This window comes from Athene noctua, chromosome 3 (assembly GCF_965140245.1).
Source record: "Athene noctua chromosome 3, bAthNoc1.hap1.1, whole genome shotgun sequence".
Taxonomy (NCBI): Eukaryota; Metazoa; Chordata; class Aves; order Strigiformes; family Strigidae; genus Athene; species Athene noctua.
The window spans coordinates 38,621,178-38,642,254 of record NC_134039.1 but is presented as its reverse complement, the minus strand read 5'-3'; the positions used below and the strand labels follow the sequence as shown (position 1 = coordinate 38,642,254).

The 21,077-nt window shown below is 39.6% G+C and overlaps 1 protein-coding gene across 3 annotated transcripts in view; it reads right to left on the bottom strand.

The window, feature by feature from the left end:
* Positions 1 to 21,077, bottom strand: part of ATP2B1 (ATPase plasma membrane Ca2+ transporting 1) — a 65,933-nt gene that overhangs the window by 34,849 nt on the left and 10,007 nt on the right. For all 3 annotated transcript variants that reach the window (XM_074902760.1, XM_074902758.1, XM_074902759.1), the window contains exon 2: positions 1,433 to 1,843. In XM_074902760.1, coding sequence (XP_074758861.1) covers positions 1,433 to 1,637 — 205 coding nt within the window. In that variant the 5' untranslated portion in view covers positions 1,638 to 1,843. The remainder of the gene's footprint in view (positions 1 to 1,432; positions 1,844 to 21,077) is intronic.

Below are 21,077 nucleotides of genomic sequence, written 5' to 3'. Positions count from 1 at the left end.
TATGCATGCCTAGCTTGCAGTAATAAGGGGCCTTAATTAGCTTGCAGATTACTGTAAAACACAATTCAACTCTCAGTTCTGTACCCGATTGTAGAAAACTAAACCCCTTTCCACTGAGAAAGGAAACTGCCTTTCAATACTACTCAAGAGCTCAATAGGGTAATGAGAGACTGCTGCTCCTCCTACCTAAGGGGTGTTACTGCTTGTACACAGCTGTGCTTCACACACATGCACTAAACTTTACAACTCCATTGATGCCAAGGAACTTTAGAAGTTTGCCCTCCTCATGTTTTATAAATTCCTTCTTCAGCCTTAAACTGCTCAACTCCCATTCACTGGCCAGTCAGGCACGAGAGCTACTGGCTACTTCCGGTTTGGTAAGAGGAACTCAGTTCGTGTACTGAAATACCTTCATGAGTCTGGCTTCAAAGCAGATCAAGCCAAAACATGCTAAATGCAGTTGTGCCCAGAGATACCTTATGGCATTAGTAGGCTGTTCTTGATCCAAGGAGACAAACCTTTCCATAGCATTTCTGAAGAACAGAAAGCAATAGCTAGCCAGGTTTAAGATAACAGGTACTTTACTGCCACCAACACAACACATTAGTTAAAAGCTGCAACACCACAGTTTGCCAAAACAAAGATTTTGGTACTTCTCAATCACTACCAACAGCAGGACTTCACATTAAGTTTGAGTTAAGATAAAAATATGCAAAAATATTTGTACGTGATACTACAGTTTAGATATTTTAAGCTATACGACTTGCCTCTTTCACAAATTAAAGCTTATAGCTTTCATTTACACTGGAAGAGTAGTAAGAGCAGGCCGAATCTTAAGCAAAACTTCTGGAAAGCTCTCAGGAAAAAGATTTGATAAATTTATTTACTTCTTCTCTAGAGTTAGGCTGTACAACTGTGAGCAAAGGCATCAGGTAGCCACACTTCACAGAATGCCATCAAGACCAACATGGCAAAGACTTCTTTAAAGATGCTTACTTCTAAATAATAAGATTGTGTGATCACTTTACAGACCTCTACTAATAGTAACAGTACCTCTTAGTGCCAAAAGCTGTATTAATCGCAATAGCTATTTTGCACAGATCACATGAAATCTCCAGAAATACCATAGATTTAAAAACTAGATCCTGCTCTTAAGAATTTAATGTAATACAAATAGAAAACAGATGTCACCAGTTTTACAAATTGTTGCATCACCACTAATCCCTTATCTCACATGCAGTTTAGATCAACTGAAAACTCTTGCTTACTTATTACCATTGAATACCTCTGCCTTAGAGGAATAAGAAGTAATATTTTATTATGGTAACAAATACTTTTATGACCTTTGTTATATTACAAAAAGAAGTGGTTTTATTGACTAAGGTTTTTCCTAAATGGAGTTTCCTCAATAACAGTCTTAAAATTGACTTACCTTCATTTGGTGAAGTTTTCAATTTTGTACAGATACCATGTACATCTCCATAGCATTCCTGTATTTTATGCAGTGCATCTGTAGCTCGAAGTTCCATAAGAGAGCGGAGCTCTGCAAGAGTAACTCCAAAATCTCCATGATTAACTTCTTTTACAGCATTTTTTACGCCACTATATGCAACCGAGTTGTTTGCCATATCACCCATGATGCATGCAGTCTTTAGTGTAGACAGTTTCCAGTAAGGAACAAGATTTCAGCTTAAAATATTTCCAAAAGAAAAATAAATCCTTTGGGTATGAAGACAGTCAGAAGAGCAGACACATCACCCAAGTAAGAGACCCCATCTGGAGAGATATCTTTGAGGTTGTCCCATGGCGCGTTCTGTTTCCCAAGCCAAACAGCATGTACAGTCTAGGGAAAAATATAGAAAATTAGAATAAATATACATTCAGTTACATAACAGCTATACTGATAATACACTGTAAGACAACCCTACTCTTTGTATTGAGGTTACAGAACAAATTTCTGCTTAAGGTCAATTTCTTCAAACTTCCTGTAATATTTTTAGTTAGCATTCAGCTGGCAAGAGTGATGAGGCATAAAATGGATGTTTCCCATCCCAAAATAACCTTGCAGTATTATACTTTGTTAAAGCGTTAACATCTTAGAACAGCTGTTGCCTTTAAGTCTTGCATTTTGCTTGGTATACCCATATGGTTCATCATCAAGAGGAAACCTCTAAAAACACCTGGAAGTAAATCTGTTTCCAAGGAAATAGAGTTTGAAGCATCCACCACTGATGTCACATGGGGTAAAAGCATGCTCAAGTTAAAAACCAACTTTTCACTGAAGCTTTCACCTCAGAGCTGGGGATGAGCAAGCTTTTGTGTGTTCCCATGAATTTATTTGCACAAATCTCAAGGAAAACAGTTTCAACACTAAGTTAGCCCACACATTAAGTACTTTTGTAGTGTTGCAGGAGTATATCTCAGGCAGAGCTAGGTCTTAATGCATTTTCATGTCCAAAGAGTTTTAGGCCCCCTCCAGCCCATTTCATCACAACTCAAGACTCCCACAGTATCTGCATTTAATTCTTTGCAAGAGGGAAAAACTGCACAATACCACCTTCCTGCAGAAGTGATAGGGAGACAAAGAGCAGCTCTTCTGCCTGATTATCATAGGACTGTAACTGAGAAATTGACATCTACCCACAGGATTAACTTGCACAGGCACTCTATATATAATCCCTGCTTGGCTGACACATCTTGCATGTACACATTTATCTACACAACAGTACAGTGAACATACAAGCACTTCATGCCTTTATAAAGATCTGCTGTATGCAGAAGACAGAAGTCTGATCATGTTAAGTCAACTTTATCACCATAATAGGGCATGAGCACAACAGAATATTCCCCCATGAGATGTTATGATTGCCAGACTCAGGTGAACAATAACTTGGATGCTATCAGGTCAACAAGTACCTCAGGTGTCATATGCCTAGCAAAGACAAATGATTACTACTGACAGCACTGCTTTACAAAATCAAAGAATCAAATAGCAAAGAAAAGATTTCTGGCTATTGCCCTGCCAGGTTAGAGGACTGCTCAACTAAACCACTGTATCTGTGTTGAGGTCCACATAAAAGCACCTAATTACCAGAAATTTAATGTCTTGGTTCCAGAAAAGTCTCAGGTCTCTGCTCTGGAAGCAATCACTTTCAGCTATAATCAATCTACCACTCTAAGCACCATGCCACGGTACTGCATTGGTACTGAAGACAATCACCTGATGCTGAAGGACCCTGAAATGATGTCACCACAAGTGACAATTCATTTTCCAGCAGAACTACCACCACTCTTCCTATCACTAGGAGATTCTGAGAAAAGCACCATCTATGGCTGTTTTCTGGAGAGCCACAAAAACCATAAAGCAATCAATACTCATATGTTTAAAATAACATCAACATCCTATAACAGCAACAAGGTGCCTAATTTAGAATTTTTAATCTTTACAATTTTCTCTGTTACTTGCAAAATATGATGACAGTTGTAAAGTCCATGACAATGGGTTAACCTGCATGCTCAGATGCAGTTTTGATTAACACAAGTTCTTCAGGTGACAATAACATGTTCTGCTAGAGTATCCTGTAAGTGAAGAAATTCATGCAAATCATGTACAAAAGAATGCTCTTTAAAGCCACACTGCATCTTTATCTAATGCCCAAACACTGGATGCTGTTGGCCAACTAGTAGCCTAGGAGGATTTATCAATTGGCATCTGATCATAAACTATGACAGTATAACAAGAAGCAGAGCAGGCCAATGAGTTTGTATAGCTCTGGAGAAGATGCTGCAGCTGCTAATTAGGCAAAAATAGACTAAGCAGAATGCCCCACAACTATTTACATCAAACTCAATTCAATTTTAATTAAGAAAAGCTCTGTTCAAGCCTTGAGCAGAAGCCCTGCACTTGAGGCCCAAATACACCCAAATCCAAGTACAGACATGAGGTTAGGAAAAGCTACAGCTCTAGTCACTGCTCACTTGGCACTGAAAAGCATTGAGACCGAGTACTGGGCCAGGGCAAGACTGGCTTTCATGTGCAAGTAATCTTAAAAGCAGTAATATTGCTTAATCATAGCTCATACTGTGCTTTGCACTCTGGCTCTATCATCTCTATGCATCTTGATCCATTTTTGTTAAGACCTAATAGTCCAGTGATTAGCTATTAACAGTTCATACTGAAAAGAGGTTCTCAGATGTTCTGAAATACCTCAGTGGTGTCCTAGCATACCAAGGGACCCTCAGGGTTCACAAACAAGTTCAGTAAGCTTATGTTAACACTATAAAAGCTGTGCGGTTCTGCAGATTAGCTCTAGTAGTGTTACAGACTATTTGGCACACCATGTTAGGAAATAGCTGTGGAATATTGAGGGGAACAGTGTCAATACTCTTCAAATTCTGAATACTGAGCAAGAACAGTTTTACTCCAAATCATAAGAACTTGGTTAAACATTAGCAATTGTTACATAAATCAGACCAGAAAGAATCTGCTTGAGAAGCCCATTTTTACCAGGCATTTCAGCAGACAATACAAAAGCCTTTCAGAACACAGGTACAAAACAGACTGACCTTAACATAGTCACTTGGCCGATTCCTACAGAACAAAAATATTGCTACAAATTTCTTGCAGAAATATCCTTAAAACAGTTTTGATGTCAAACGTTGCAACATTCGATCGCTTCCTGTTACAGCAAGTTCCAACAGTCTACTTTTGTAACAAAGTGATGATGCATAATGCAACTATAAACAGTGAAATTCAAGCATTATAAAAGAAAGCACTATTTTAAGCTACATAGATCATTATCTCTTCAACTAGTGGAATACTTTATTTGTTTTGACCAGTGTTCCAGTTCTCAACTCAATTCTTGAAGCAGCCATTTGACATACATTGAGTAGCATGAGCTCTGAAGTACTATTGTTAAAAGCAACTCGCCTCAAACTTCCAATCTGCTAATATCTCAAATTTTAAATGCAAGAAACAGTCATCAAACAAAGTCACTTATACACCATTGCTGAAGTTGCAGCTTATTTAAAGTTTATTCAGTTGATGTTAGTGTCCAGCTTAAACAAGCTGCACACAAGTTGATTATAAAAAGTCTGTCTTTTATTAGGCACATCAACTTCTGGATAGTCCTATGTTTACTTATCACTGATAGTAGGGAACAACATTAAAGCTATTGTCTGTCTCACTCAAGTGACTAAAAATCCTGTACTGCAGAGGCATCTTACAGTAGCAGCACATACTTTCATTGGCAGAATTCAGATACTTGTGGCAAATCTCTCTGAAAAGACCCTGCTGCTCTATGACTAATAGCTTCACTGACATATCCTGTCATCACAGCTGCCTAAGAGTACTGAATCTTAAATTCCTCAGCCAAATCAGTATTTATTGCTAAGTAAGTGTGCTTTGTTACCAAAGACAATAACCCAAAACCATAACCCATGAAACAAAAGTTAGATAATTTTACCAGTGCTAGAAGTTTGACAACCTCACAAGCCTCTGTACTTGGACTGGAAAAGAACAAGCTCTAAACAGAAGCCTACATGTAGAGAACTTTATTAAAGCATGAAGAGGCTATAGATTACAAATCTAATTAGTGCCACCAGAACACAGTGTGTTAGCAAAGCTAGAAGCTGTAACGTGTTTCTTGAAATGTTCTTGTAACAACACTTTAAATATAAAACGATGTTAAACCCCTGCCCAAAACCCAGCTACTTTTGAGGCAGCCCTGAACATTAACTATGCTTCAAAAAGGACTCCAGAAGAAGTCCTACATAAGTGAAAGTATTTACTAATTAGTAATTTACAGAATCCCAGAATCAGCTAGGTTGGACAGGACCTCCTTGAAGAACATCCAGTCCAACCATTAACCTAACACTGACAGTTCACAACTACACCAGATCCCTAAGCACAGTGTCAACACGACTCTTAAACACCTCCAGGGATGGGGACTCCACCACCTCCCTGGGCAGCCCATTCCAACACCAAACAACCCATTCTGGAAAGAAATACTTCCTCATATCCAGTCTAAACCTTCCCTGATACAACTGGAGGCCATTCCCTCTTGTCCTGTTGCTTTGTTAAAGAGACTCATCCCCAGCTCTCTGCCGCCTCCTTTCAGGGAGCTGTAGAGGGCGATGAGGTCTCCCCTCAGCCTCCTCTTCTCCAGACTAAACACCCCCAGTTCCCTCAGCCGCTCCCCGTACGACCTGTGCTCCAGACCCTGCACCAGCTGCGTTGCCCTTCTCTGGACACGCCCAAGTCATTCAATGTCCTTTTTGTAGTGAGGGGCCCAAAACTGAACACAGGAATCGAGGGGCGGCCTCACCAGTGCCGAGTACAGGGGTCAGATCCCTTCCCTGTCCCTGCTGGCCACGCTATTGCTGACACAAGCCAGGATGCCATTGGCCTTCTGGGCCCCCTAGGCACACTGCTGGCTCCTGTTCAGCCGACTGTCAATCAGCACCCCCAGGTCCCTCTCTGACTGGCAGCTCTCCAGCCACTCCTCCCCAAGCCTGTAGCGCTGCTGGGGGTTGTTGTGGCCCAAGGGCAGCCCCTGGCATTTGGCCTTATGGAAACTCCTCCAGTTGGCCTCAGCCCATGGCTCCAGCCTGTCCAGGTCTCTCTGCAGAGCCTCCCTACCCTCGAGCAGATCAACACTCCCACCCAACTTGGGGTCATCTGCAAACTGACTGAGGGTGCACTCGATCCCCTCGTCTAGATCATCAATAAAGATGTTAAACAGGAGTGGCCCCAAAACCGAGCCCCGGGGGACACCACTCGTGACCGGCTGCCAACTGGATTTATCTCCATTCACCACAACTCTTTGGGCCCGGCCATCCAGACAGTTTTTTATCCAGCAAAGTGTGTGCCCATCCAAGCCACGAGCAGCCAGTTTCGCCAGGAGAATGCTGTGGGAAACGGTGTCAAAGGCCTTACTGAAGTCAAAGTAAACTACATCCACAGCCTTTCCCTCATCCAATAAGCAGGTCGCCCTGTCGTAGAAGGAGATCAGGTTTGTCAGGCAGGACCTGCCTTTCATAAACCCATGCTGACTGGGCCTGAGCATCTGGTTGTCCCGCATGTGTTGTGTGATGGCACTCAGGATGAGCTGCTCCATCAGCTTCCCGGGCGTTGAAGTCAAGCTGACAGGCCTGTAATTTCCTGGATCATCCTTCCAACCCTTTTGTATTCAGTAATTCCTTCTTTTTGGGAGAAAGCTATAATCTGTGTTCTACATTTATTAGAATTAAGTCTGTCTTGAAGTGATAGTTTGCAGTGGCCACGTACTGACCATCAAATGCGAACAGCAGAGTTTAAGAGTGGTGCGTGTAATTACTATTGCCCAGATGCACAGAACCTAGCATACCTTTGGCCCCTAACTAAGCCTTTCCTATTATTGAATTTGCATTTAATACTTGCTTCACCAACCTACAGGAATGCATTTTAATCTTGATTAAGAAAATTAAATCTTAAAACACCTAAGCATATTCATATCTCAAGAGTCAAAGCTCCAGCAGTTGTATATCTCATGTCATTCAATTTAATTTATACATCTGCTTGAACACTGTGCATTCAGATAATAAGCATTAGCTGGTACTAGCATTTGACCTTCAACAACAAACTAAAGCTGGTTGCTGTAATATAGGAAAAGGCTTGCAAAGTGATTATCTCAGGAAAGCCTTTGTTTAATCTAATTAGTTCAGTGAAGACCAGACAGATCTACATACCAAGAGGCTGCAGTGATAGAAACTGTCCCCACGTTTTAGTTGTCATGCCATTTTAATCTGTTTCAAAAAACAACTTTTAAGATACAGAAAAATATAATAAGCCTTTGCATACTTTTGTTTGACACCCACAGCACTGGGCATGTTCCACAGCTTAAAGCCATTACATGATTTTTTCCTTTGGAGAAGAAAAAAGTTGTCCATAATATTATAATGGAAAATAATTGTAACAGAGAAAGTGACCTGACAGTCACACTGGAAAAGCCTGAGGTAGTCTGCTCTGGAGGGGCAGATTTTAAGAGACAGACCCCCTCATACCTACTTGAAAGGCTACAGAAATTCACCAGCTGTTTCACAAGAAATACAAATGAATGTTAATAAAACATAAAGTTCATACAGAACAACATGCATTTACAGGTTACTATCCCGTATGTTAAAATGTGCCTAAGGGAACAACTCTAGGAGTTAAACTATTTCAGTGACATGCTGCTGTTTTAGTGCAAGCATCTCAGAGCCTGGCTTATGAGGAGACAATTACAAGTAGATTGAACAGCTAAGAGGGAGAGGGCACAATCGTGGAAGACATTCCACAACAGAATGTTTTTAATACATCACCTTCACCCTTAAAATGTGCACAACAGTGTTGCAATGCCAAGTTTCCCTTATTACTACTCCTGTGTTATAAACAGTAAATTCGAAGGTTATGAGTTTTGCTGAGTTTTCAAACAGAGATCTGACTTCATTCTGAAGTTTAATCTCTTGCGAGGCAGATGTACTCGCCTAACTGAAACGAAAACTGGCTGCTGTTCCTAGACTCTTGCAGTGGATGTAAACACTAGTATTTATCACACTTAATCTAAAAGATTGCTGCTGTCTACTGTGATTGACACTTCTGTAGTAGCACTTTCATCCAGTGGTAGTTTCTTCGCTTTAAGATCCCAAATGATTTATTATTGAAATGATGGCTAACAAATTAGGACTTCAGTAGTCTGAAGTCAATTTGGTCGTATAAATTAGTAATGTTCACACAAAAGATTCCTGCATCATTTCTCTCCTATTTTGGTAGCAGCAAGGGAAAATTATAACAGTCTTGAACTTGAGTTATTACAGCATGAAGACCATGACCTTCTCTTATGAAGCAGCTTGCTCCACAGACTCTGCAAGGAGCCTGGCAAGTGAGCAGACATTGTTTTATGCCATCAATCAACCACGCAGGCCTGTACTCCCCTGCCCTTTCCAAACTCATGAAGCAGGTCAACTCCAACTGAAGTGATAGCTGGATTAAGAAACAAGATTGGGAAGTGCTGTATAGAATAGTCTGAATAGAAAAACTGTTTTATCAAAAGCTTAAACTAATAATTAGCTTTCCGTATTTAAGGTATTTTAACTTGAAAATGAGACCTGAATAAATACAAAAGACTAATACAACAAGTAGCTCTTCAGGAAGACCTATGAACACTTTCAAGGGACATCAGACTTTGAGACATACTGGAAAGCCCTTGAGAATAAAACCAATGTGATCATCAGTACAGAAAGCATCCAGGGTCCTGTGTATTTAAAATACTCAGCTTTCATACTCTCTCATATTACAATCCTGAGTTGTCCATAGAAAGCCAAACACTTCAAGACAAACCCATGCAGAAGAGTTAAGTTTTTAACTACTTAAAACACTTTTCTGGAAGCAGGAGTTACTCATTCTAAATATCCATCAACAGAGCAATGTCTTTAAGGGTCTCCTAAATCCACAGCTCTGATCAACACTCAGCTCAAAACAGCTTTTCCCTTCTCCACTCGCAGGCCCTGAAGCTTCCTTCTCAATACTTCCTTTTACTAGGCTAATCTAATTTTTGCTCTGTGATGACATTGTAAACTAAAACAAAAAGGCTAAATTTGACAGGACTTCTTATGATACCAGGTAATTCCAGGTTAAAACTCTAATCTCAGAGAAGAAAAGTTTTAACCTCTAGACATTACTCTGTCCCATTCAGCATTGTTTATAGCATGTTCAAGTATTTAAGATGCATTTACTATGTGTGTCAGCTTCCTCAGATAACTTCAGATTAGTGGAGCTGCCAAAAATTGGACTAAGGAGCTGATGGCTGAAGGCAAATCTGGGATATCATGAAGTTCCACCTACCAGTGTTTAAAACCCAAGAAAAAATTTGTCCAATGCCCATTAATATTTTCCTTTACTTCAGATTGAGTCCTAAATAAAATGACTGAGGATTTAAAGTCCCTTAATCCTGTACAGTTCAGGTTAAAAATATTTATTTGGGATAATTATGCCATAAAGTAAGTTCTATTAACAGGTCTGTCATATTAATAACTTTATCTATAATCCTAAAAGCAGATATATATTTTTAGTGCAGTTAAGTCATGCACCAACAAATACTGACAAGTTCAGAACAATTTACCACACTTACCAATACTTATCAAAACTATATTGACAAAAATTACAAACTTTTTGAAAAAAGAGATGGTAGCATGGCATTCTACTTAAAATCCTACTTAAAATTATGTATGACTACAACAGAATTTACTTGCAAAAAGTAAAAACTCAAATTGCAAAATGCATTCCAGTCATAAAACCTGACAGTTATGTGTTAAATGAGGCATATAACGTCATTATATGCAGAAAAGTTTCGAGTAAAGGGAAAGTGAGATGCTACCAAATTTCACCCAACAGAGCTGGAATCAGATTCCTGTATTTCAGACACTTACTGCATTTAAAGCTCAGTGCGTGCCTGTGAGCAATGCAGCCAGCTGGTCAGTTCTGACAATAATTATGACTCAGAGCCAAACAGCAGCTGACTTCTTTATAACAGTTATTCCTACAGGTATATTACTTGTCTTGAGACATCTTTTTACCTTTTTTCATAAAGCCTCTAATTTATGCTGCTTCTCCTTAACCCTGCCTCCAATCCATTTTGAGCTAAACACATATTTCAGATTTTACCTCTATTTTTATTTACTTCCATCTTTCAATTCCCATAATACCACTGCATACCACTGAAATTGCTTTAGTCAGTTTGAGCAATGGTTTTCTTACCTTCCTATGTCATTAGACACTAAGTAGCATCAGTGGAATTTTTTTTGTTCTGAAGCTCCAAGTAAACTTCAGGAGTTCTGAAACCAGAAACCTTGTTTCATAACACACTGCACCCATTTAAATGAAAACATGTTTAAATTAAATTGCATATAACATTTCAGCCGAAGTCAGATGTTTACCATCTCATTCTGATTTGAACACTCCCCCTTTTTTCTCGCAGAAAGTATTCTTTCATATTGACATCCATTTAAGCAGAGCAGTATGCTTTTGACTGTAACCATGCTTCCCAATATCAAAGAAATGCCAAAAGCTCTCCAGAGCTATGAGCTTTCAGGCAAAGGCAAAAGTCCATCCCTACCTGATTCTTTCAGTATTCAGGAAACCTCAAGTGAAATTTAAAATTAAGACTTAAAACTACTATGAAATATTTATGCCTAATGAGATTAAGCCTAATTACATCCATAAAGTCACTCTGCATATGACTAACTTCCTTCTATTAGAGTAGTAAAATTAACTTAGTAGGGTAAGCTTAAAGGGTTTTTTGCTACCTTGGACTAGTTACTGCTATGTAGAAACAGTACTATGAAATATTCTATAAGCTCATCGAACTGTAAACACATAATATATAAATAGTAACATTTAGGTGACAAATCATCCATTTATGATCCTCAGAAACACACCCATCAAGTGATGGCTTGGAACATAAAAATAAAAATCCCAGTTCTGGTCACCCATCTCAAAGAGCACACATTATGATGCCAAGTTGGATATCTGTTTTGTCCTCTCATGACCAAAGTTTAAGCAGCTTCCTTCTTGTTCTGTAACATGCCAGTTTAAGAGACTTCATCTTTAGATTTTTCAAAGGCCTTCTGGAAATACAAGAACAGTTTATCCTTATCCTCAAACCTTTAAAAAGCCTTTCTTCTTGAAAAATTTGTAATTGGAAAGCTATGCTAGCTTCCCCTGCATGTCATATTAATCCCTGCCTGCCAGAAATACACCAACTGACTTAAGAGTCTTTCTGAGAAAACCCCGTTCAAAAACTGCAATTACATTTGCCATCTTTTATTCCTAAAGAGCCAAAGTTTTTTTAATTGAAACATCATAACTAGTTTACACTTGAGTAGCTCTTTCAGAACTATTGAACAAGTTCGTGGCAAGAGGAGGTTCATGGTTTCTTTTGTTGTTTTTTGTTTTTTAACCTCAATATTTGAATCTGAGAATCCACTCTGTGGCTTTGCAAGAAACACAGGTGTGGAATCTCCTGCAAACATCTTCATTATGATTATACTGACCATCCCTTTCACTCTTTGATGAATTTTGAGAGTTTAATTCACTATTCCATTCTAGTGGGCCTCCCCTTTCCGGTACAGTACAAGAAGCACCTTCAGTAAGGTAACCTCATGGTATTATCTGATACATTTTACCATTTAGTGAGGCTACATACTACTTTATCCTTCAGGCACATCTCCAGTTTCACAACTAGTCCTTCCTCTTGATTGTACTTTTTGATCTTTCTGAAGTCTGACACCCACTTAAAGGCTAAATTCTCATGCTGTCTGCACTGTCCTGCTCTTTTAGCTACTCCTTTTAAAGAACCTTCTCATTTATGCAGGGCTTCTTGCTGATCTTGAGGTTTTTGCATACATTTAAGCATTACTTCAATACAGTTACTGGTACCTGTCCAAAGGATGATGTTGATTTAAATGCTGTGTGATCAGTATGAGTTACATACATGACAATCCCTGCTCCACCATCAATGTAAGGTAATGAATTCCTCAGTTTGCTTCTTTAACTTAGGGAGTATATGAGCAGTTACTAGACAGGATGCACAAAGCTGAGATCCTCATTATAGCACTTCGTACATCTGATGATGCAAGTAAGTCTGTCACATCCTCTGGTGACCAAAGGTATGGCTGTCCTACAGTGTGGAGGCATCAGACTTCCACTCACAGAGGTACTGAAGCAGCTCTCATTATTTGAGACTAACAACACTGCAACTTATTCTTTTTCATTGGGTAAAGCCACCTACATTAATTGGCAACTGCGTTAATGAAGTAAGAGACTATGTGAAAGCCTGCTGTTGCAACAGTCACACAGGCAACCCAGGGCTCAGAGCGGTAACCGCTTGTGTGCCTTATTACTCTTCTTTCACAGCACCTCAGCCACTAAGAGACAGCAGTTAGTTTTGGGTCCTGCTCTAAGTCCATCTCTCATGGATCACACAACATTCCAAACAGTTTTAGGATACTTTCCTCTACTAATCCTTTTTCCACTGGTCTTGCCTTCTCCCTGCATTTTGATGATCTTTAAGAACAATTTTTTTTTTTTTGACAGCAGTGCAATCTGCCCCTCCAGATCCAAGGAGACAGAAAGAACCACACATGTTCTAAGCCTCCACCCTCCCACTAGCTGTGATCGTAGCCATGCAGTTCACTTCTTTACAGTCTAAGAGTGGGATACTCACAGCAGCCTGATGCAGAAAGCAGTCATCCAAAAAGAATTTTCCCCCCACACCAGCCACAAAATAATGCCAAAAGATTTAAATATAAGGGTTTCTACTGGATGAACAAGTTACCACAGATTCCCCAGAATTTTTTCCACAAGATGCCATAATAGCTGATTTATTTGCAGAAGTCCTAAAGGCAATGTGGATATGCCAGCTTAAAGAACACACATTCAGCTAATGCTGGGAACTTCTTCATCATGGAACTACGTTGCTGCCATTTTAAACATTAATCTCCATTCAAGAAAGGTTCATTTTCTCTGTTATTTCAGGTCAAGTGACATGCCACTACACAAATCACATAATATATCACTTTACTGCCAAGGTCAGACACCATTTGGACTGAAGAGCAAATTCACTAGACCATCAAACAGCAGGTTGAGCAGATTTAGTAAACTTAATTCATTTCTCAGTTTTGGTAGGCTATTTAATAATTGCTGTACAACTGGCTATGTGCCATTAACAACTGCAGCTTCATTTCTAATGTCTTCAAGTGTGAAGATCTGTACCATGCATAACTCTTTTAGGTTTCTGAGAGCACAAGGACATCAGTTGCATGATTAATTCATGAAAAAAAATGACTGGGAAAAAGAATGCAAATGGAGCCATGGTCTATGATAATATTTAAAAGTCCTATTCCACCCAGTAAAGGAAAACCCTCCCAGAGTTTCCCATAAACCAAAGGTCTTAACTCTTCACTAGTGTCCTGGTTCAGATAGGATAAGGTTAAGTTTCCCCAGCAGAGAGAGAGGGGGAAGGGATCTCCAGCCGGGTTATTCATACCATGCTGATGTCAGGTCCGGCATGGGAATTTTTTACTTTATCCTTGGTGGTCTTGGTGGCAGGGAGCTGTTCCGTGACCCTTTTGCAGTATTTCTCTGTATATCGTTTGTTTTGTTCACTGTCATTGCTGTTTATTGTTGTTATCATTGCCACTGTTGTTGTTCAGATTGTTTATCACACTGTTGTATTAAATTTCTTCTTATTTTAACCCGGGTTTGTGCCTCACTGCCAGCCTGACCGGCTGTGGGTGGGGAAGGGGCAACAGCAATGTGCTCTCCAGTCCCCGCAGGGCTTAAACCACCACAACGAGTATCAGCAGACCCTAATGTAATTTGTATAAAGTTGTGTTTCCAGTCTAAGCAGCAAGCATTCAAACTAGGAGGTGAACTAGGTACCTATTTAGCTCTGGCACAATGCTTATTCCTCTCAGTAGGGAAAGGCCATGCCTTGAAAAAACTTCACAGCAACCAGCTGGACCTATTCAGTACTGAGAATCAGATATTTATTTCCCTCACTCCCCTGCCCAGCTGAAGCACAAGGCTATCAAATAACATGGTAAACCAGCAGGAACTCAGGTGCCTAGAGCATAACTACCACTGGCATACATAGTGAGGTGTCACTCTCCTGCTAAGGCAGCTCTGAATTATCAGCAGTAATTCCTAGTGGCTAGTTCAACAAGGGTAATGTTCCCCCTTCCAAAAGACAGTATCTGAATTGGGAGGCTACTGCCACCAGTTCAGCTGCAGCTGACCCTTAGGGCCAAGAGTCTACGCATCCATGAAGACTACAGATTGTCGTTTGCCCTCAGCTAGATCAGACCCATTTTGTTCCTTCTACATAAAGCTACTTCCTGTAAACAAACTGGTTTATTCTACAGTGGCACACTGTAACAATCTGCAACTTCTGCAATCAGGTCATTTTTAGCAATAGCACAGTATCTCTGAAGAAAGGGAATTGGGAAGAGTGGTATCAGCTCTTCCACTCAAGTGACAATCTTCAAGCAACCTGCAAACTGTTGAATTTGTGCACGTTAGACTAACTGGCCACTGGTGAAAGCAAAAACTCTTTTAAGAACCAAGATTTTTACGTCCAGCTCATTGTTTCCAACAAACTTCCTCGAAGGGCCATTGTAACTACATGTCTGACTGTAGCACACCTCAGCTCAGCATGAGTTTCTTCCCCCATACAGCCAAGTAGGGGCTCACAGTCCAGTCCTGTTAAGTCAGCAGCTAATCACATTTTTAATCTAACCCCTGCAGCTCACAAGTTTCCCTTACTGCAGCAAATGATAAAGCAGAGTAGAGAAGCAGAGAGCTTCCTCTAGCCTGAGGTTAACAAGACTCTGGGAAATTACTGTTTCCCCATAGAAGGGAAATGGCTGAAAAAAACATCAGACTATCATGAAACAAGAGTGACACAGCACCATGAAACAAAAGATAACACAAATTACCAAAACTCCCACAGTTAGGGACGCAGTCTTTCTAAGGTAATTTTGGAAGACGAACAGAGGTTTCCCCCTCTGCCTTCTGCTCCACAGATTCCTAAGCAGTCTCCTGTATCCCTGTCTTCCTCTCAGGATACCAGGTTTATCAGCATCTTCAATAGACTCTTTAGCTTGAAGGACACACAGCAGTCTGTCTCCATTTCTAATGAAGAAAAGAAAGCAGACTTCTAGGAAGCAGCTGTGCTAGGACTGTTCTCCAAAAACCTGTTTACTATTTCAGTCCCATTAAGAATTACTTGCTTCAATTAGTTTGTCAACAGAAGTACATGAAGAAGCCACCTGAAAACCTTTATAATTAAGGATGACTTTAGTATCATTTCCAAAAAAACCCCACCTGAGGTAGACAAAACTTAGAAAAAATTGGTGCAAGCATGAAGTCTGCTAGTAAGAAGTAGCAGACTTGTTTTTCACACTTTCAGACTTCATAAGGTCTCTCTAGGCAGGCTACCAAACACTGGTTAGGAATAAGTTAAACTTCTGAGTCCCACACATTGAAAAATAACCATACACCTCACTTTAAAGTTATGAATTTGGCTCATTTAAGTTATGTGCATATTCAAGTCCATACGCTGTGTCAAGCAGGTTGACAGCCAAGTCCTACCATGGTCTCTAATCTCTTCTTACTTTGATTCTACTTACAATATTGTTTTCTGTTTCCTCCTTTTCTGGAGGAAGGGGATGCTTGAAAATAAACAAAAATTTATACCAACAGAACCCTGAATATCCTTCATATGTTTAACATTCACAGGCATTAGCAGCACGCAGCTTAAAAAAAGTGCTTCCAGTTCACCTTCAGAATAAACATGCATTTACAGTGAACATTTATTTACAGGCAGTTTTGTATTTCGCTCTTGTAGACTTGATACAAAAAGGTTAGTAGTTTTCTCTAGACTGTTAACAGCAAGTTGATTCTTGTTGTGCTACACTCCTGCTACAGGAGTCAGATATTTGCAGGTGCATCCATTGAAAGATTGAAATCTTTCCCTCTAACCAAACCAGCATGAAATCAGGGTTGGTTTCTTGGGATTTTATGGGATCTTTTTTGGTTGGTTTTTTTTTTCTTTTTTTAGGGGGGTGGAATATTTTATTTTGTTGGTATTTGAACAGTTGAGAACAGTTACCTAATTAAAGGAACTCAGCAATGTGACCAAACAGTATACGATCAGAATATAGAATCAAACTAAGTGTGAAGGAACAAACAATTTTAGGTAGTTATACAGATGTCTGTCAAAACTACAATCTAGTTTGAGGCACAATGGTTTATGCACATTAAGACTAAACAGCTTTTGAGACAGCTTTCTTCCTGAAAACTCAAAAAGTAGGTACTTACTAAAACATTACCTTGTTGTTAAACAATTATTATTAAAATAAGTCATTTTAGCTGTCAAAGGATTTTTCCCAGAGCAAATATTTTTACGTATTTGAACAACTGCCTCACAGCAAAACTGCTCAAAGAAAGCCTAAACCAAGTTATTTTAAGCTACTTTATTATTTGAAGCTATTTTAAGATTAGGAGTCTCTGACTCCTAAACTTGGAGGTTTCTAAGATACACTAGGCTTTCTGAGAAAATGGAAGCATTTCCCTGTGCACTGAGAATCCTCAGCTGTTCTTGCTTGACAAGACTAGGGTTCAAGGCAGGCATTACTAAGATAATTTCACAGCCTATATTATGCAGGTCTGCAAGTTTTAGTTTACTTGTCAACTGACATGAACACTATTAAAATATATTGGACATTGAAACAAAAACAATTGAGTATGGCAATAAAAGTCTAAATTCTGATCATAAGTGGGGGATATCCAAGTCATAGGGCTAAACTTCAAGACCTTAATCCACAATAGCATACCCAAAGGGAAAAACTGGAAGAGCAGGATAGAAGGTACACACTCAGTGTAAGAAGTTTTAACCTTTAAGTGAACACCTGGGCAACTGCCTGTTTTTATACAGCCAACCAGTCCCTTCTCAGTAGAGCAATGCCTAAAGACATCTGCAGACAGCCACAGGTATACCCAAAGAGAAATCTAACAGGAGGAACCACAGAGTGTTTGGCTGGAACAAACTCTTAAATAGGGTTTGCATGGTAGTCTTACCATTCCGAAATATTTAACAGTCATGAATTATACAAGCAAATACCTGGACAAAAGACTGTGCTTTCCAGGAAGTGTACCTTGTGGGCATGAAAAGTCAGAAAACATCCTCAGACATAAGAAACCAGAAGCCAGGCTTTCCACATCACAAGGCTCAGGGGTTCTTTTTCAGATATCCTGAACTAGCTAATGCTAAAGAGGCAGTTTGGCCTGTTACTCTGCTTACCCAGCTTCAGACCAGTTACTCTCAGTCCTACAAAACTGTTAAACCATCCCTAAGTTCCAGAAAGTAAAAATAACTAAAATTGTAGTATAATAGAGTAATATTATTAGAAAACAAGAAAACAGAATTAACTGCACTGGCATGTAAAGTTATCTGTTGACTTCCAAGAGCAATTGTTTTGATTATGGACCTAATAACACCTATCTATACCAAGACCTTATTCAAGGCCTGAGCTTCTTCCATTCTGGCTTAGAATTTTTATATCTGATATCTCTTCACACAGGAAGAAACCAGTAGTCTCAGAATAAACAAATAAATGTGCAGACCACTGTAATTTATGGAAGGATATGTTCTCTTTCCCCATGGGAGGCTTCCAGATATCATACCTCTTTATGCACGTATGGCAGACGGTACCTACAAAAATAGGGCTCAAATGTATGACTAGAGGTACAAGTATTTGGTATCTTATTTTGGATAGCCCCATCCAATCATTGATACAAAAAAACAGACCAGACTACAATTACAAAGGTATATACAACACCAGTGTTTACCATTATGGCACGAGATAGCATCTGAGACACCTGATTAGCTTTCAGTAACTATTTGTTGACCCATTTTTTCAGGAAAATCCCTCTTTCGTTCATTAAGCTATTCTTAACTCAGAATTTCACACAGGTATATTTGTAAGAGGCACTACTCAACTATTTAAGCTCATGAAAGCTATTTTTTCAGAGCCAGCAGAGGGAGTACAGACATCATTTTACTTATCAGCTGTGGAAAAGATACTCACCTTGTAAGAAAGCAGTAGAAGAGCTGTGCCTGCAAACCTAATGCGGTTAGTTTAAAGCATGCCAAGAACTTCCTCAGGCTTTCAGTGACATGTATGTCAATGGCCAGCAGAGCTGGTGTTTTGTTTCTGATCCCAACCAGCAGTCACATCTCAAAGTCTCATATCTGACAAAAAACGCAGGATCAACTCTAACAAGCACTAACAAGCACCGTAAGCCTGATGCTTCACATGTCAAAACCACTCCATTATATAGCTACAGTTCAAGCTAGTCAACAGTTTCTATGCCTATGGATTGTGCTATTTCAATTCCAGAAAAGCTAAACCCTTTTGGTTGTTCATTACTTAAAAAAGCAGCTTCACTGACAGGAAAAGTTGAGAAACTTGAGAGTTCAAGACAACCCACTAGCAAAGGAGCAAGAAAGGTACGGTTGGACTGGAAGGTAACAAACAGCTAACCTTTCTGCTGGCGTTTGCAGAGGCATGCACCTCTACTGGCACATGTAGTTTTCCCCATCCTCTGAGGCAAGAGCTCTGCTGCTTTATTTAGCATTTCCATTGATCAGCCTGCTTTGGAGTTGGGAATTACAACTGAATGGACGGCTGCAGAAACAGTTTGAACAAGGAACAGGTTTTAAGCAGGCAGATTGATAGCCTTTTTTACCATCTCATGGAGGTGAACACTAGGCTGTAGGCCAACATACCTTCCCGGCAAAAACTCCACAGACACTCCTTCCTTGTTTAGACTGATTTTTTAATCTTTTGTTTTAAAAAAATAAAGTCAGTCTTTCCCAACTTCTTAGTAAGAAGCTAAGCCAAGACAAAATTCTTGCCAATCACAAGCATTTATCAAATTATTTTACTGGGTGGCTATTTCTAAGTTTCACTATTTAAAAGTTTGTATATGAAAAGCTTACACAAATGCCATGAGCTCTTTAGTCTCAAAATTTCCTCTGGAAAAGCAGGAAAACACCCTCTTCATTCCAAAGAAAAATTCTATCATCTTAAACTTCACATGAACTTTTAAAAAGCTTTGACAGCTTGCATCATTAGATTTTGATTACTACCTACCCAAGAAGAAGAATGTGCCTGTAGCTGTGGAATTTAGCCTTCGCTTGTTTCAAGTTCTGAAAATAGAAGAACCACCCTTCAGCAAGTTAGATGGCTGCTTCTGCTCCCCAGTTCCTACTGAAAAGCAGTGTTCACATCTCAGCTTCATTTTCACATAATAGATTCACTAAATATGTCAAAGCAGGCCAAACTGGTTCCCATCTTGCAGAGAACACAGATGCATATCATATAGCTGACTAAATTTTCTCCCCCAGCATGGAACAAGACCACCTCACAGTTTTGCTCTTGAAATTGAGGGCTCCAGCAGTGTTCCCTATTTGTGTGCTGTGCCTAGTTGGTTCCCAGGACTCTGGCCAGGCTGCTCAGTATGCTTTACGTAGGGCAACCACAGCAGGAAAAGCCCTGCCTCTTTCATCACAAACATGGTGATGCCCAAGTAACAGGATGAGTCCCAACCACTCTGATCATCCTGCTCTTTCCCACGTTATTGCTGTCTCTTGTGACAATGGTGAAGCCTCTGCAGATACATAAAAAGCTGATCCAGAAAAGAAAAATGCTGTTTTTCAGGCAGGCTGGTTATCTAACCAGACTGACCACACAGATAATCCACTACCATTGCCAACCCAAAACAAGCTACAGAACTACACTGAACCTGCTTGAATCAAGCAAATGTAAAACCACACTTGAGGGTAAGTTGCACTTTTCAATAGATGTTACTGAATTTATGACTACAAAGGTCATAAGGTGGCATAAGCAAGGTGAATGCCAAAAATTCACATAGCAATTTATTGCTGGAGTATGATACCACAACTCTAATCCATCTTGCAACTGCAGCCTCATTAAGCTCACAAATAATTGTAATTCCTTTTACATTTGAGACACTGATATTAGGCTTGTAATCAGCAAGTTAAAACATTTATATGGAAGAGGTAAAGGGAGGCACTGAAAAGCCCCTTGAAACTCGAATATGCTTGGAGCACTCTTCCTCTTGGATAAGTTTCTACAGCATAGTCCACAGAATTTTACAAACTACTACATCTACCTTTAAGGATCTACAGAGGTTTGTTATCTCAGGTTTTTATCCTGAAAAGCTGAAGACCTTACATTTAGTATGAATGACATAATTACATTTAGGATGAACAACTACCGTTTCCAGTTTTAATCACTCCTCAAGATTTAGTGCTTCAATAATTAGTAACAGATAGCATGCAGCAGATACAAGAACTTAATAAGAAGCCAATGCCCAAGTTGTGCACTTCCTCATCCCCTTCTCTCACTACTTGGAGGTCCTATCTGAAGTTCTGAAGCCTGTTTGCGTTCCACAGGTTAAAACTTTATATTCC